The 18,868-nt window shown below is 34.4% G+C and overlaps 1 protein-coding gene across 1 annotated transcript; it reads right to left on the bottom strand.

The window, feature by feature from the left end:
• Positions 1-195: 195 nt before the first annotated feature.
• On the bottom strand, positions 196-1,066 carry LOC127121182 (uncharacterized). Its single transcript, XM_051051761.1, has 2 exons — positions 477-1,066; positions 196-403 (listed from the first exon to the last, which is right to left on the bottom strand). Exons 1-2 carry the CDS (start codon positions 767-769, stop codon positions 355-357), a joined length of 342 nt encoding a protein of 113 aa, XP_050907718.1. The 5' UTR covers positions 770-1,066; the 3' UTR covers positions 196-354.
• Positions 1,067-18,868: the final 17,802 nt, after the last annotated feature.

Raw genomic sequence — 18,868 nt, 5'->3', positions numbered from 1 at the left:
AAAGAAAAACGAAATGAGAATAATTCATGAATAATAAAAAATAAACTTTAAAATAAGGGAAAAAAAGGAAAAAACAAAAATTATAATCCTACTTAGATCGAGTTTTAAAATTTTTTTTAGAATAATTAGAATTTTTAAAAAGAATGAATAAGAAGAAGAGAAACACTAAGTAGAAATTAAAATTAAATTAGCTAATAGTAATAAAATTGACCAACTTTCCATCCATTTTCTTTATGTGAACGTCATCAGCGAATATCAATACAACGAAGTTTGGATGTATTATGCATGATCAAAACTCAAAGTCTAATTTGGATATTTAAACCTATAAAAAAAATTATTATTCTCCATTCTTCATCATCTTCTTCCATCTAAATTGACATCTTGCTCCTCTCTGATACGGTCCCTATCAAGAAAAAGAATGTTAAATAAATAACAAATATTTATGGAAAAATTGAAATAAAAATATTAGTTTTTACCTTTGATTCGAAGAGAACGACGACGAAGAAATCATCTGCCTTGGCAGAATAAGCACCGGTGGAGGCACTATCTCAAGTGGAGGAGGCATGCTGTAGGCTCTTCGGATCGCCCGGATAACCAAAATGCACACCGTTGCAGCCACTATGGAAGCAACGATGATGGCGATGATAACGTCGCGACGGTGGTGGTTGCTGTGGACGGATGAAATAACAGGATTTGTATTGTTGTGACGTAGGTAGGGTGAAATGGATATTGAAGGAGTGGAGGGTGGAAAAGAGTTGTTGAAATCCATAGATGGAGAAGATGGAGAAGAAGGAGAGATGGAGAAGAAGGAGAAGAAGAAGTGAACACAATTTGTGTTTACTTTTGAAGAAGAGTGATGTTTATTGATTTTGCATGTGGATGATTGATATTATTTATTAAGAAACATAGGGATATGTTTGAAGAAAAATCATGAAGGCTTTTATAGATTAATTGCCCAGCTCTTCCTCTGGTTTCCGAGATTTATTTATAATAACAACAATTTTTGTTTACCTTTAAGAAGGAAGAAGAGGATTGTTTATTGATCTTGCGTCTGGATGCTTGATATCATTTATTGTGATATTGACAGATACAACCTTCAAATTATATAAGTGTTTGAATTTTAATAAAAAACAAAAATTATATAGAAAACTTTTACTGAACCGAATCTATTGGATGTTGATATCTTTTGTTTATTTTTCGTTTACAGTGATTGAAAAAATAATGGTGTCTACATCAAGTTGATGTTAATAATGGCATTATTTTTTATCTCAATGTTATGCATTTTGTTTGTTATTATATGGTTGTTACTATATTTTTGTTAATTATATATTAATAATAGTTACTAAATTTTAATGATTGGGACCATAATGGAGTATTAAATCATAAACTATCGATTGGTGTGGGACATAAGACGGTAACGGTACACTGTGATGCGCTATCACCAAAACAGCACATATGGTTCCATGTGTTGAAACAAACAAAACAAATGCTGAATTTGTGTGTTTCCATATAAATTAATAATGTTAAAAGCAGAAGAAGTTGGTATACATATAAATGTATGAAAGTAAAATCATTGACTCCATTTTTACTTTTATTCTGCTACTATATCTATAATAAAACAGACCTGCACAGAGACTGAACACGGCATATTTGATAGTAAGAACACTTACTCATGTATTATGTAAGAGGTCCTTTTATATTGAGTTGATAAATTGGTATAAAAGGTGTACCGATTTAGTTGTTATTATTGTGTATTTTTTTTATATGTGGTGCCAATTTTATTGTTGTCACTGTATTTCTTTTATTTAATTTAGTTTTAGGATTTAATTTAGTTTTAGGATTTTATTTAGTTTTAGGATTTAATTTAGTTTTAGGATTTTTTATATGTGGTGCCAATTTTATTGTTGTCACTGTATTCCTTTTAAGTTTAGGATTTTATTTAAATCTACAAAAAAATTGTATAGGAAATAGGTTTGAAATAGAAAATTCTGTAAAAAAAACTGGCACCACCTATAAATTTTTTAGAAAATCCTACTTGGATTGAGCTTTAAGTTTTTTTAAGAATAATTAGGGTTTTTAAAAAGAGTGAATAAGAAGAGAGACACTAAATAGAAATTAAAATTAAGTTTGCTAATAGTAATAAAAGAGAAAAATGGTGATGCACTTACCGTGTAAATTTATTTTACACTGTCAATCAATGATGACCCTGCATCCCGTCAAGTTAGACTGAAAATTTTAAAATAATGGTATGACATGGCAAAATGATATATTCTTATTGGATGACAGTGAAAAACTATTTTATACTGTGAGTGCATCACCATTAAACCCATAATAATATTGACTAACTTTTCATCCATTTTCTTTATGAATGTGTTGACGATCAACGAATCATCAATACAACGAAATCTTACCTAGCATCTGTGGATGTATTATTTTGAATAACCATAATTGAAACTCAAAGTTATCCTAAGAACTTGGAAATGGATCCTCTCGTGCTTTATATATTCTACCATCTCTTATGTTCTTAATTTAATGGCTGAAAAATTATAAGGAATAATTTATTAAAAAAATACATTTATGAATAGAGAGAATATCAATTATAGTGTCACTTTTGAGATTTCTAATATTTTTATGTTAAATATTTTTAGAATTTCATCAAAATGAATACATTCATTAATTCAATTCAAATTAAAATGATGTCTATAATTAAAATTAAATAAAACATTATAATGACCCTAGTTTCAAAAAAAATCCCAAAGTACCCCACTTTTAGGAGGAGGCACTAATCCAATTGGCGACTTCTCTTAAAAATAGAGTGGAGACACTAATTGGATTGGCTAGGGCACATGGTGCAGCCAATCCAATTGGCGTCTCAGTGTAAAATGCAATTTTTTTGTTATAAATAGATGTGTTGTGTGAATCATTTTTCCACATCTCATTTCATCATTTGGAAATAATGTTTGGTGTTCGTCGCCGATACGGAAAGATGATTTATGCGAGGGACAAACCTCAGATGTTGATGCTCTTCTGGAACATCACTACGTTCGATCAACTGAAGAGAGAGCTGATTCGTTGGTTAGATGGGAAAATACTAGAAGGGGAAAAATTAGAAGTATTAAGAAACTCGACAATATCTTTGTTGGGTGCAAATAAAAACTGATAAGGATGCTAGGGAAATGATGTTCGGTCGAGATGACATCACTTTGATTATTGTAATCAGTTAGAAATATTTATGTTTTCAGTTAACTTATTTTGTACTGATGTTTGTTGTGAACCTCGTTGTAACAAAAACTTTATGATATATAATAATTGAAGGTTATAAAAATACAATGTTACAAAAAGCTTATGACCCAGATGATGCTCCTCGATTGGGACAGTTGTTCTTGTTGTGTCCTGGTTGACGATATATACTACATAATTTTATCATTTTATCTGTTCAATCCATTTCTGTCATGATACGTGTGCTGTTTGGCCTTCCTTTTTTCTTTCTACGCATCTCGTCGTTGTGCCAAACTATATCACCTTCGTATGGAGGCCACTATTCCTCCATTGGTAGCAACGAGAAGCTTTTATTATATACATTCATAACGATGAAGACCTTGTACACATAAGATAAATGATTGTAAGCGTCTTGACGAGTATATGCGCATGCTGCAATGACATGAGAGCAGGGAATGTGGAAGGCCTAAAATTTTCCACAGTCGCACCAACTTCTGTTTAGTCTAACAGCATAAGCTAAATTTGGTTTCCGCTCGTTGTGGTCCATTGTTTCCTGGATGCTGAAATTTTGCCTATGACGGTCAAAGACTGTTACAGCGTGTGTGCTAGCTTTGATGCTCTCCTCTTTCATGACTTTCATGCAACACTTACTAAATACTCGCCCATACATTAACACCGCACTCCATCTTTCACCTCTGGTTACGAACGTAGAAGCCAACCTATAATAGGTCGATCTTACCAAGACGGTTATTGGCAAATTTCTAATTCCTTTGAATACCCGTTCATGCATTCCACAAGGTTTGTTGTCATTTGAGCCCATTGACAACCTCCGTCAAATGCACTTGTCTACTGCTCTATTGGTATGTTATTCAACCATCTTCCTGCATCTTCATTAGACAGTATAATTTCATCACGATAATATTGAAATGACGGCTGGGTTAGAGCATACCCAACATTCACCACCTTCTTGCGAAGATTCTTATCTTTTATTGCATGCATGAAGTTTCGTTCAATATGTCTAATGCAATAGACATGGATGGAAGGAGGATCATTCCATTTATTGTCATGGTTGTTGTAGGCACTCTCAATGGCAGCATGTCTATCAGAAATCAAAAACAGAAATCAAACACACAAACATACAACCCAGACATTCCATACACCCAATCCCAATACCAAGAGCATACCCCATACCACCACCAACAAATTGATTATCAACCAAAGACCTAACATCGCTTCACATCCAACACATCACCCTACCAAAGCCGCCTTAGCCAGAACACCCAACGATCATTCAACACCAACTGCCCCTCCTCCTACCATAGCCAAGAAGCCCAAACCTCACAAAACCAAAACCTCAAACAACCCTATCTCTACCAAACACCCCAACAATCTTTCCAACCTTTCCTCGACGCATCATTCACACTCATGTCTCCCTTCAACCGCCCCGGTCGTCCACCAATGAGTCAAACCCAACCCAACTACTCTAGCATGGTTCATGAACTCAGCTATGGAGGTACACCTTCGATGCATACTGAAGACTATGCCGATTTGTCTGACTATCTCAACAGGTCATCTCCTGTAGTTGATAGTGATGCTCCTGGCCCCTCAAATGCTCAAAGACCAGTGGTGAATCATCAACGCGGGTTAGAGCTACGGGTTAGGGTAGCTAGGGGATGTGGAACCGGAGGTTGATTAGGTGATCCCGATCATCACCATTAGGCTTTTTTGTGTAAACGGGAATTTTTATTAATATCAATTGGTCCTATTTCGAAATTTTGTATCACGTAGACCGTTTAACATAAAAAATTGCATTTTACACTGAGGTGTCAGTCCAATTGCCGCTTCCTCTCAACTGATGCACATGGGCGTCAATTGGATTGGCTGCACCATGTGCCCTAGCCAATCCAATTGGCGCCTCCACTCTATTTTTAAGAGGAGTCGCCAATTGGATTGACGTCTCCTCCTAAAAGTGGGGTACTTTGGGATTTTTTTTGAAACTAGGGTTATTTTGGGATTTTTCTTGAAAAACAGGGTTATTTTCGTAAAAAATTCGAATCATAATCTTATTTCTTTAAATAAGAATTACTATTAAAAATAATTTAACAAATTCATCAAATCTGAATCATTTCTTCCTAAATATATACTCTTAGTAAAATACTAATGATTACTAAATCTCCAATTTAAAAAAAGCATAAACCAATTTCAAAATAACTTAACGAATATATTTAATCCACAAAGTCACAAATTATAAACCAAAATTTAAAATATGTAGCATAACAAAATAGTGTGAATTATTTGCATACAAGGTAGAACATGTAAAAAAAAATAGTCACTACATCCATACAACCCTTGGAGAAAATATTAGCAGGTCACTGTTGAATTTAATTTTGTAATATCTCCATGAATATTTTTCTATAATTAAAAGAGCATAAATTAATAATTAAAAAATAATCGAAATAAATAGTAGAATTTATATAATTTTTAAAATTTACTATCAATAATTGAGTAAAATTATTGACCCCGAATTGAGTTGAAATGTTATTATTTTCTTATACAAAATATAAAATCATTCAATCACTAAATATTTCTTGATACGTTCAGATACTCACTCTGATATTGACTTATAATTGATGGTATGTTGTATGAATTATTGAGTCAAATAGATGTATTTATATATGATTTTGTTACTTACATAAATATAAATATTAAGAAATGCTTGCACACTGGAATATTATTTTGTCACTTTTTTTTCAAGAATTTTCTTTATCTCTCTATCGGATAACTTGGCTTGGCTATTATATCGTAGATGGTAGGTTGCAGTAACTTTATGTTATTCACCGTATTTGACCATTAACATTATCATTAATAATTGCTTTAGGTTTGTCAGATCTTGTGAAATTTTTTATATATATTTTTTCTACCACTTTTGCATCATTCGTTGATAATGTCACAAACCACGAGAATGTATAAATTTCCAAAATATTAAGAAAATGCTCCCATGAAATAAATACACCACACATAATACAATTAAACTTCTAAAATACTTGAGAATGACATCTCTTGTTTAATAGATATATTCCCTACTCTTTGATATTTGTCATAAAGATGGAAAAATATTTTTCTTTGTTGAGAATTGAATTTTAGAATCACATATCCACGTACTAAATAGTTCACAATATTTACATACCATGGAGTCACGATAGTTAACATAAATTAAAACTGTCTCTATACCTTTATTGTCTCTAATTTCTAAGTTTAACTCTTGCAACATCAATACCCGTCTTGTTAACCCTTGATATTACATCCTTCTTGGCGATTAGGTACTTAATTGCAAAATGTTCCGTATATACACCATTTTGGTGCTCATCAAATGTGATCTAAAATTTTCAAAGGCAAATACAACATCTAGTATCTCTTTTTCGGTAGTGGTAAAGGTATTACTTGCATAGTAAATTGAGTGGAACATCTTGTTAAACATCTAGCCAAAAATAAATCCTATAGAAAAGCCATTGAAACTAGACATAAACTCAAAAGCTTTGGACTAGTCTTATGCAATACAAATGGAAACATAAATCAGGGCCTTTTTGAGGGTCAGAAAAGCCTATAGACACTTGTCACTAAAGTAATATATCACTTCCTACTCCAGCAGATGGCATATAGTCTTTGTGATTTTGTAAAATTATTTGTAAAACTTCCTATAAATTCGTCATGACTAAAAAAAAACTCTTAATCCCCTTGACATTTGTTAGGGTGGTAATTTTTCAATAACTTCAATCAAAGTTTGATTGATTAACTTTCAATCCTTTCTTGCAAATAAAATCTCCAAGAGCAATTACTTCTTTTATAAAGTGATATTTTTTCCAATTCAGGACTTCGTTAATTTTCTCACACCTTATGAATACTAATTCCAAATTGTATAAGTATTTTTTAAACGAATCACAAAAAATGAAAAGATATCCATGAAGACTTCCATTTATAACTCAATATTTGAAAAGAGAGCCATCATACACCTTTGTAGTGTAGCAGGGATATTGCACATCCCAAATGGAATTCTTTTAAAAGAAAAAGTTCCATAAGTCATGTGAATGTAGTATTTTCTAAACCATCATGTGTTATGGAAGTTTATTTGTATCCCGAGTGACTATGAAAGAAACAATAACATTCTTACCCATTCAACCTATCTAACATTGGATCAATGAAGGTTATGGGAAATGGTCATTCCTTGTGGACTTGTTTAACTTTCTGTAACCCATGCAAATTCTTTATCCAATCACAACTCTTGTAGGAATTATATCATTCTTGTCATGTTCGACGACTGTCATTCCTCCTTTCTTCGCAGCACACTGCACTAGACTTGTCTGGATGCTGTGTGAAATGGGGTATATTATTCCATCATCCACTCACTTTATAATCTCTTTTTTTACCACCTACTTCATAATTTTGTTTAATTTTCTTTACCTTTCTATGCTATTATTTTCAATTTATACATATAAAACTCTATGCATGTACACAATGGTGCTTATTCCTTTCATACCATCCATTTTCCAAGCAATGACCATATTATAACTCTTTAGAAGGGACATAAGAAGTCTCTCATGTGTTAGTTTTAGGTCAGATGTTATAGTATCAGGTAACTTCTAACATGCCTCTAGTAGGCATATGGAAATTAAGATGGAAAGGACTTCACCTCTAAAATATGAGATTTTATCACAAATTCTACATTATCTTTAAAACCCAAAGGGAACAAAGAAACGGGTAAGGAAGTCAGTTGTGTAATGGAAAGGTACGAGCACCTCTCACATCCATGGTACTCTATGCGAACCGTTTTGAATGTTCTTGCTTGAATGAGTGTTGTTGTCTTCATGCACTTGTAAAATAGAAAATAGGTTAGGAAAAGAGTGTTCGAGGAGGATTGTGGTCATCATGCCTACGTATTCTCATTGTTCAATAAGAAATTTAGAGCCTCGTAGTTCGTGGAACCGGAGAGGAAAAATAAAAGAATGGTGAGTGCTCGCCAAGTATTCGCATCCTCGTGCCTACGTATCCTTATAGTGCAATAAGAAAGTTCGAGTTTCGTAGTTCGGAGAACAAAACTGAGAAAAAGATAAGATTGTGGGTGGTGTTTAAATCGGAAAAGACTGAAATTGACTGAAATGGTGTTTAAACCAAGGAGAAACATAATATGGTGTTTAAACCAAAGTTTGGTGTTTAAACTGAAAAAGAGCTAAAGGTGGTGCTTAAACCAAAAAGAAAAGTGGTGTTCAAACTAAAGAGAAAATGCTTGCCAAAGCACTAGGACTGACATGGTAAGTAAGGAAAGTAGGAACTTATCAAAGCCTTAGGTCTAACATGACAAGGATCTTACCAAAGCACTGGGTCTCATATGGTAAGGGAAAAAACAGGAACTTATCAAAGCACGGGGACTCACATGACCAGGGTCTTACCAAAGCATTGGGACTCACATGGTAATAGGATGGTGTTTAAACCAAGAGAGGATATGGGGCTAACAAAAAATATGTGTCCATGAATTGTGGTGTCATAACCAAGGAATATGGGTTAACCATGAAGGTGTTTCCCTGAATTGTGGTGTCATAATAACGAATAGAAATATAAACGCGGTGTCAAAACCAAGAAACGAGGTTAACCATAAAGGTGTGTCCCTGATTTGTGTTGTCATAACCAAGAAGAGAAAGATAAAAGCAGTGTCAAAACCAAGAAAGGGGATTAACTATGAAGGTGTGTCTCTGAACTATGGTTTCATAACCAAGAACAAAAAGATGAAAGCGGTGTCAAAACCAAGAAAGGTGGTTAACCATGAAGGTGTATCCCTGAATTGTGGTGTCATAACCAAAAATAGAAAGGTAAAAGTGTTGTCAAAACCAAGAAAGGTGATTAACCAAGAAGGTACGTCCTTGAATTGTGGTGTCATAACCAAGAACAGAAATATAAAAGCGGTATCAAAAACAAAGAAATGGGGTTCACCATGAAGGTGTGTCCCTGAATTGTGGTGTTATAACCAATAATAGAAATATAAAAGTGGTGTCAAAACCAAGAAAGAGGGTTAACCGTGAAGGTGTGTCCCTGAATTATGGTACCATAACCAAGAACAGACAGATAAAAGTGGTGTCAAAACCAAGAAAGGGGGTTAACCATGAAGGCGTGTCCCTGAATTGTGGTGTCATAACTAAGAACAGAAAGATAAAAGTGGTGTCAAAACCAAGAAAAGGGGTTAACCATGAAGGGGTTTCCCTGAATTGTAGGGTAATAACCAAGAACGTAAAGGTAAAAGTGGTGTCAAAACAAAGAAAGGGGGTTAACCATTAAGGTGTGTCTTTGAATTGTGGTGTCGTAACCAATAATAGAAAGATAAATGTGTTGGTGTAAGCCCTAGAGGCCAATACTTTTGGTACTTGTATCAAATTATTTATTAATAATAAAAGGCTTTTTCTTTATTATGTTTGTTTAATAAAGTCCCTAGAATAGCTAGTCCGTTTAATGTATCAAGTATGACTTAATCATGAGATCACATTAAACATAAGGACACTATTCTTAAAGTATCCGTAGTCAAGCTTTATTATGAAGTGGGATAACATTAAAGCATGAAGACTATTATGTTTATAGACTGATGATCACATCTCATGGATCATGGATAAAGAGTTATCAAGTCTTAAATATAGGTATGAATATTAAGAGTAATATTTATACTGGATTGACTCGCTATGAGAATACTATACATAAATTTATGCAAAGTGTCATAAGTTATTCTCATGGTGATAATGGTGTATACCACCCTTCGACCTGAAACCACTATGGACCCTAGATGTAGAGTCGAGTGCCTTATTGTTGATCAAACGTTGTCCGTAATTGGATGACCATAAAGACAGTTGATGGATACTCCACGAAGCATGCTAAGGGACATGAGTGACCTAGATGGAATTTGCCCATCCTGCGTAACAGAATAAATGTCTATGGGCCCAATATTGAACTGGACAAGGATGACACAGTCTATTCCTTGTGTTCAATATAGACATAAGGGCAAAAGGGTAATTATACACATAATTATTATCACAGAAGGATTTGTCAGATCACATGACATTTTCGTGTCTTGGGTAGCAGTGATGTGTTGCTAGATATCGCTCACTGTTTATTATGTTAAATACGTGATTTAATATAATTGCCAATGCCGCAAAAACCTATAGGGTCACACACAAAGGACGGATTGATGAGAGATAGAGTAATTAAGGAATACTGTAATGTACAGTGCCCTTAAGTGAATTATAGAACATCGTAAGGTACGGTGTAGTTAAGTAGAATACGAAATATGGTAAGGTACCACGCGCTTAAGTGATTTTGGCATATTATAAGATATGGGGCATATACACTTGAGTGGGATTTTTAGCTTGCAACCCACACAAGTGGTTCTATAAATAGAAACCTTGTGTAGAAGCATTGTCACACTTGTAATTTCGTTTCTCTCTCTCTCTCTCTCTCACTCAAAGCCTTCATTCGTAGCAGCTAGCACTGAGATTGAAGGAATCCTTTCGTGTGGACTGAGTAGAGGCATTGTCATCATTCAACATTCGTGATCGCCACAAGAGGTAACGATTCTACCACTGATCATGCCCATTCGTAAGGATCATTAAAGGAGAAATTTTAAATTCCGTTGCATTTTGGATCATCATTCTCCTTCAGTGGTATCATAGCCACTTACGAAACCATGAAACTGATAGCTGTTTATTTTCTATATTTTCTGTATTAATACGATTAAAAGACAGAATGAATCAAAGAATAAACGAGTAATTAAATTAAGATCGATCAAGTTATATATATGATATAAGTAATCCTGATGCAAAATACGGTATATATGATATAATGTTTCTGTTTCATTCATTCAAACATTTAATGGTTGTTTTCCTTTGAGCGATCAATGGTCGTTTGCTTCTTGATCCGACATTAGTATGGTGAAGCAATGGCGTATTGATCAATCATACTGAATCAACAATCGAGATGTGTTTGGCGGTCTGAAATTGGTGCATTAGGGTTAATGACGGCACATGGGTTGTGTTGTCAAAGAGTTATGCATTAAGGTTAATGACGACACAAGGGTTGTGTTGTCAAAGAGTTATGCATTAGGGTTAATGACGGCACAAGGGTTGTGTTGTCAAAAAGTTATGCGATTAGGATTGTGACTGCGCAAGAGTTGTGCTTTAAAGTATCAAGTGTTGATGCGAAAAATGACGTCGATTTTAAATGAATTGTTCATTAAAATTTTCGGCCAGGGGTAGCGGACCCCCGACTAACTCTGCATAGTGTGATCGGCCGCCAAAATTTAATATGGTTTTAATTAATTAAAAGAATTAAAATTAATAATAATAACGTGTTTGTTATTATTGTCTTGTGGTGATCGGTTATGGCCTTAGTTTTCCTTTATTTTGTTTTGGGTTTTAAAATACGACATGCGTGTCGTGCCTCTCTTTTAATCTCTTAATGTAACTTCTTTTCTCATCTCACTCCCTCGTATGTAAAACAAGTTTCTTTTATGTAATGTAATGTTATGAATAAAGAGAAGAATTCAATATCAAAGGAGGACAACCTTGAAGATCTTGCTTGGAGAAGCTTAGATCGTTATTAGGTTAACTTAGGTTCTCTCATTGGCTTGGGAGAACAATTGCGCTAGGGGGCATAACTGTTTCATTATGTATATATGTTGATGTATGTTGATGCATGTGAGACACGATTTATATGATAAATAAGCCGGTGAGATCAGAATAATTGCAAATTCCCTCTAATTAAATATTAAGTTTATGCTTTCCAAGTTTTAGCACTCATCAAGACTAGTATCGGATAATGTAGGTTTCGCCTACGCGAGGTGCATGTTCTATATTAGTAAGGTGCGATGGAATAATTGTAATATCCAATTCTTAAAACAATGGGTTAAACTTAACTAAACAAATTATAATAAGATTATATATGTTTAGAAGCAAGAGTTGGAATTGATCCATGTGATGGATTGGAATAAGGAGTTATTCACCCAACTAAAATATTCGAGAGTTGTATTAAATACAATTGGAAGGAGTTCCTACCTAAATAACCTAGTTTTGTGTAATCCGCCTACGCGGACTTAAAACAAAGTGAAATATGGATCTCGACCCACTAGAAAATCTTCCAACGGGATTTTCCGAATCAAATGGTGAGGGTCATTTGTTTTGAGTAAAATAGTGTGAGCATATTTAATTAAAGGCCTAATTAAATATTTTATTGATACTTATATTTTCATTATTTTCATGTAGATTACCATGACAACAAACACCTCTAACAACATTTTGCGATCAATCCTTGACAAGGAAAAATTGTCTGGGACAAATTTTCTAGATGGGCACCGAAATCTGAGGATTGTCCTCAAACATGATAAAAAGCTGTATGTCTTGGAGAAACCTGTTCCTGAAGAGGAACCTCCTAGTTCTGCATCTAAGGCAGAAAGAGATGCTTATAAGAAGCATGTCGATGATGCCAATTAAACTGCTTGTCTCATGCTAGCTACCATGAACTCAGAGTTGCAAAAGCAACATGAGAACATGGAAACGTTCGATATGATCGAACACCTGAAGATGCTCTACCAAGAGCAAGCAAGGCATGAAAGGTTTGAAGTTTCAAAAGCCCTTTTTCAAGGCAAGTTAGCTGAGGGATCCCCTGTAGGTCCCCATGTGCTCAAGATGATTGGGTATGTGGAAAACCATGAGAGGTTAGGTTTTCCCCTCAGAAAGGAACTTGCGACTGATTTGATCTTGCAATCGTTGCCAGATAGATTCACTCCATTTGTCCTAAATTTCAATATGAATGATATGGACAAATCTCTTCCTGAACTTCTAGCCATGTTAAGAACTGCTGAGCAGAATCTGAAAACCTATAGGGTCACACACAAAGGTTTATTATGTTAAATATGTGATTTAATATAATTGCCAATGCCGCAAAAATCTATAGGGTCACACACAAAGGACGGATTGATGAGAGATAGAGTAATTAAGGAATACTGTAATGTACGGTGCCCTTAAGTGAATTATAGAACATCGTAAGGTACGGTGTAGTTAAGTAGAATACGAAATATGGTAAGGTACCACACGCTTAAGTGATTTTGGCATATTATAAGATATGGGCCATATACACTTGAGTGGGCTTTTTAGCTTGCAACCCACACAAGTGGTTCTATAAATAGAACCCTTGTGTAGAAGCATTGTCACACTTGCAATTTCGTTTCTCTCTCTCTCTCTCTCTCTCTCTCTCTCTCTCTCTCACTCAAAGCCTTCATTCGTAGCAGCTAGCACTGAGATTGAAGGAATCCGTTCGTGTGGACTGAGTAGAGGCGTTGTCATCGTTCAACGTTCGTGATCTCCACAAGAGGTAACGATTCTATCACTGATCATGCCCATTTGTAAGGATCATTAAAGGAGAAATTTTAAATTCCGTTGCGTTTTGGATCGCCATTCTCCTTCAAAACACGGTGTCAAAACCAAGAAAATGGGTTAACCATTAAGGTGTGTCCCTGAATTGTAGTGTCATAACCAAGAACAGAAAGTTGAAATCGGTGTCAAAACCAAGAAAAGGGGTTAACCATGAAGGTGTGTCCCTGAATTGTGGTGTCATAACCAAGGACAAAAAGATAAGAGCGGTGTCAATACCAAGAAACAGGGTTAACTATGATGGTGTGTCCCTGAATTGTGGTGTCATAACGAAGAACATAAAGGTAAAAGTGGTGTCAAAACCAAGAAGTGGGTTAACCATGAAGGTGTGTCCCAAAAGGATAGGGGTTAACCATAGAGGTGTATCCCTTAATTGTGGTGTCATTATCAAGAACAGAAAGATAAAAGCGGTGTCAAAACCAAGAAAGGTCGTTAACCATGAAGGTGTGTCCCAAAAGGATAGGGGGTTAACCTTAGAGGCATGTCCCTGAATTATGGTGTCATAACTAAGAATAGAAACATAAAAAAGCAGTCTCAAAACCAAGAAAGGGGGTTAACCATGAAGGTGTGTCCCAAAAGGATGATTACAAGGGTGTTTAAACCAAAAGGAGAGATAAAGTAGAGACATGGAAAGTTGTAGACTTGATAGTGAATTGACTGGAATTGCATTAAAGTCTATTAACAAAGACATACTCTGAGCAATTGGGTCATTTGTCCCATAATCAGAGATATTCTATACAAGTGTAGGAAATATTCCATATCATCATTATCTATTGATTAAGGCTCATGGCATAAAAACCTAGTTAATATCTGACAAGTTGTTGAAGAATGTCCCAAAGATGCTTGTGGAGATGAGTCAGATGACTGAGATTTGTTGAGGAAATCTGTAGTCCACTAGAAGTCTTGTACTTGTTGAAATACTGGAGCTCCAATGTAGTAGAGACAAGTCCCATCAAGTGACCAAGGGACTTATGGTGACTTGATAAAGACTAAGGGGAAGTGTAATATATGAAAGGATCTAGATGATCAAAATAGAACTCGATCAAGCCAAATCAAGAGAATGAGATTGATGAACAAACAAAATGCATGATCATACAAAACTATCCTGAGGTCTTATTGTTAGGTAGCCCAAGAGAAAGTCATGTGGGTGAAAAGTGTATTGTCATATGTCTCATTGTAAGATAGCCCAAGAGAAAGCCATATGTGTGAAAATGTGTGCTAAGCCTAAGTAGATGAATGCAATAAGCAAGAGGCATAAAGCAGATGAATAATATCACAAGCTCAAAAGTTCAATAGGAGCAAAGGCAAGCCAAAGTGTCCATAAGGTCCATCGGTCCAAGGTCACTCCAAGTCAAGCAAAAGGTCTAAGTACTAAGTCCAAGGTTCAAATTCTAAGAGGTTATCAACACTCCAAGTCAATCATATGTTTAAGATCAAGTCAAAGTCACTTTATCATGTTTTGATTCATTAAGATTAATAAGCAGATTAATCAAACAAGATAAGAAGTAACAGATGAATAAGGCAAGATGAATAGAGTATGAAGTGAGATCATGATTAATGAGACATAAAATTGAAGTGCATTAAGTAAATGGCATAAAAGTAAATGACATAAATAAATGACTTGAATTAAATGGAAAAAATTAAATAGCAATAAAATGATGAGCAAAACGTAATGTTAGGAGTTAGTGATCAATTAATTGTGTCGGGATAATTTAACGCTATGTTAAGAAATCGTAAGTAGGCTTATGTAGAAGTCATACCTATTTGAGCCCGCTCAATAAAAATGTTTGTGTCAGACATGTTAGAGACTTAACACAAAGTTAATCTCCTATAACATGTAACACAATGATTAAAGAGGAGAAGAGACGAAGATAGAAAGTGTGAAGAGGAGAGCTAAGGCAATCACATAGGAATCAAACTATCCACAAATCAATAGACTCAATATAGGGCGCATCAAAGGATAAATTATCATTGATGCAAAGTATTAAAGATGATTCATGATCATCTATCAACAGATTTGAATCAAAGAATATTAAATCAACCTCAAGTCCATCTATCAATTATTTGAGATGTGGAATACCTCATCAACCAAGCAATCAACTTAAGTCAAAACATCAAGTGAATAATAAAAATGATTCAAAAATTATTTATTAATGATTAAAAAAGAAAATAAAAGAGAAAATTAAAAGAGGTATTAAAACACCAAATAAAATTCCAAGAAAAATAGAGGAAGTCAACAAAATTATAAGTAACTTGATCTCAAAAGTTGGGGTGAAAAATGTTCAAAAATGATTAAAATAAAACTTTATATGAAAAATAAATGGAAAATTAAAGAAAATATGAATTAAATGCAAAATGACTTTTGAAAATTATGCAAAAATTATATGTGGTAGATAATATTTTATGAAATTATGGAAAAGTGTTGGAGTAAAATATAATAAAGGAGCTATTTAAAATGAATAGGAATTAAATGAAATAAAAAATAGAAAAACGGAATTTCAAATGTAACGACTAGTGAAGGTGGCGCGTTTTGAATGGCCAGGGAGTTTGAATTTTCCTCTGAAGTGCACAAAGAGCTTCGTCTTCAACCTTTGAATTTGATTTTTGCAGGTTCATGAACTTGAAGTTTTAAGCTCAAACACCAAATGTGTAAGCTTCTACTTCATTCATCGCTCATGTCCATCTGCATCAAAGCAATTGATTTTCTCTGAGCAGAGAGAATTTTCTCAAACATGTGAAGAACCCTAGTTCTTTAGAGTTAAATTAAAAGAAAAAATCAAAAGATAAATCAAAGATAGATGAGGGATTTTGATCAGTGGGACAATACAGAGAGAATTTTAACTTGTTTGAAGTGTAATTTCACTCGTAACTACCTTGTCCAAATCGAGGTCGAAGGTTGAAGATGGTGAAAACAATCAGAGAAATTCAGGCAGTCTCGAAGCTTGGATTGGGGAAGGTTCAGAGGATGCTAGTGAAGATTTCTAGGCAGAGAAACTCGAAGGTAAAGGCTTGAATCGATGGAATTGTTAACTGGTTTTTTTGGTGCTTTTGAGTTTCAGTGAGGCAGGGATTTCTTGGCTATTGAAGCTTGAAAATAAAGGTAAATCGTTGCTCTATTTATAGGGAAGAAAGTGAGGTCAAGGTTCGTGTGAGATTGGATCCCAAACGTGTGAATCAACTCAGAAAATCTAAGATCCAAACCGAGTGAAAAATTGGCACGGAACTCGTGATTTTGGCGCTCTTTAAGTTGTTTTGTGTTATGGTGAGATGCGTTTGTTCATTAAAAACGTGTTTGCGCATGTGAGAAGTGGTACCAAGTTTAATTTGGAATGATTTCACATTATATGTCACGGTGCAAAACATAGTTTAGGCCACCATGTTCATGCTTAGGCCAATTCAAATCCACCTGTGCGCTTTCCAATTTTCTATGAGCCAAATGATCCTTTCATGGAGTAGAACACATTGCAAAAAGAAAAAAGTCAAAATGATGTTTAAGTTGGAAATGGAATTCTTGGGAAGTTGGGGTCGTGACCTGCAATTTGAGTTGGGCAATTGGTTAAGCAGTTTGAGGCATGTTTGATCATTTTGAGGTCCCAAGTTGATAATACCATAACTTTTGATTCCCTTGTGCATTTTGAGCCAAACTTGGGAAAAATGAGCTTTGACATGATATTAACAAGATGCAAAAGGAATGAGATCAAAAGAGTACTTGAGCTGAAAATGGCAAGAGGGGAAAGTAGTGGTCATGGCAAGGGTTTGGCCCATTTTGGCAACTTGGTCCTTTGCACAAATGAAGTTCTTAATGATTGAGTTGGTGTTTAACCCTTCAAGAAAATTTGTATAGGGGATTAAAAGGAACATTTTTATCAAAGAAGCTTTACATTTGTATAAATATTGAAGAAGTTATGGAGTTTGGACCAAACGCACGACATACTTGCAAATTAGGTCAAACCAACTTATGCCACTTTGTTCAAAAATGAAGTTTTCTTGCATTTCCAACCATAACAATGATACAAAAAGCATCCCTTTATGATAAATTGATTAGAGCTTGAGTAACTTGAGAATATATTGAATATCGAGTGTTTTGGCATGGAAATAAACACATGAAGCACCTTTGAATCACAATGAAACAAACTTGCATTTCCTTTGAAAAAAGACCATTGTCTTGCCTTGATTTTGAGCATGATCGCCTACATGAGAAAAGTAACAAAAAAGTATCATTTATTATTGAAGTTAGGGTTAGTTGGTAAGCAAAATCAGGATGAAACCCTAATGTTAAGATACAAACGACAAAGTGGCCATGCTTGTGATCCAGTGACAAAATGTAATGGACATACATGATATGATTTGATGTATGCAAATGAGTCTATGAAAAAGGAAAAAAGGAGGGTAAATTTTGGGATATGACAATAAGTTACATTCTCTATAAACGTGAGTGATGAATAAATTAAAAAATCTACTAGGATGTAAACAAAAGTTCCAATGACTTCTAAACATCCAAGCGACCAACTTAAGGTTGGAAAAAGCTTTGGCCACTGTTGAAAAGTATATCTTCGGCAAATATTTTTGTATCGTATCCACAGAGATTGGGTAATATTACCGCCGTTCTATAATTCAAATGTAATAAGTTAAGAAAGTAACAGGGTTGTTTTGTTTGGAGAAATATTTTGTGAGTGAAAGTTAACAAAAACTATGAAGTGGTTTTAGTCAAATATAAAAGTTTGGCAAGATTGGAGTTCACTATTTCAAATGTCTATGATTCCCTATGATAAATAAATAGATTCAAGATTATTGATGATGTTCAAATATCCTCTCAAAGTCATTTATGTCTAAATGAAATCGTGATAATCACTATATTGATCCTTAGACGATCTCTCCACCTAACTATCAATATAGCAATCTTTAATGTTCAATATCAAAGAATAGTAATGAATAAATCTATCTCTACAACTTATTCACTACTTGAAAATCTGTTTTATGTCTAAACTCGAGTAATCTCTCTCGACAACTACTCAAATCTAGTTTTCAACTCAAAGCAAAAACAGTAATCATTACATCAACGATCTTTATCTCATATATAAATCAAAGTGAATACATAAACAGATGAGAATAGCTACTACCTCCAATCTTGACAAAAGGGAGTTTAGCTCCTCATCACCATTGTTACATAGTAGAAGGTTTTTACAGAAAAA

The sequence above is a fragment of the Lathyrus oleraceus genome, chromosome 2 (genome assembly GCF_024323335.1).
Source record: "Lathyrus oleraceus cultivar Zhongwan6 chromosome 2, CAAS_Psat_ZW6_1.0, whole genome shotgun sequence".
Classification (NCBI taxonomy): domain Eukaryota; kingdom Viridiplantae; phylum Streptophyta; class Magnoliopsida; order Fabales; family Fabaceae; genus Lathyrus; species Lathyrus oleraceus.
This window is presented reverse-complemented; position numbering and strand designations above follow the sequence as displayed.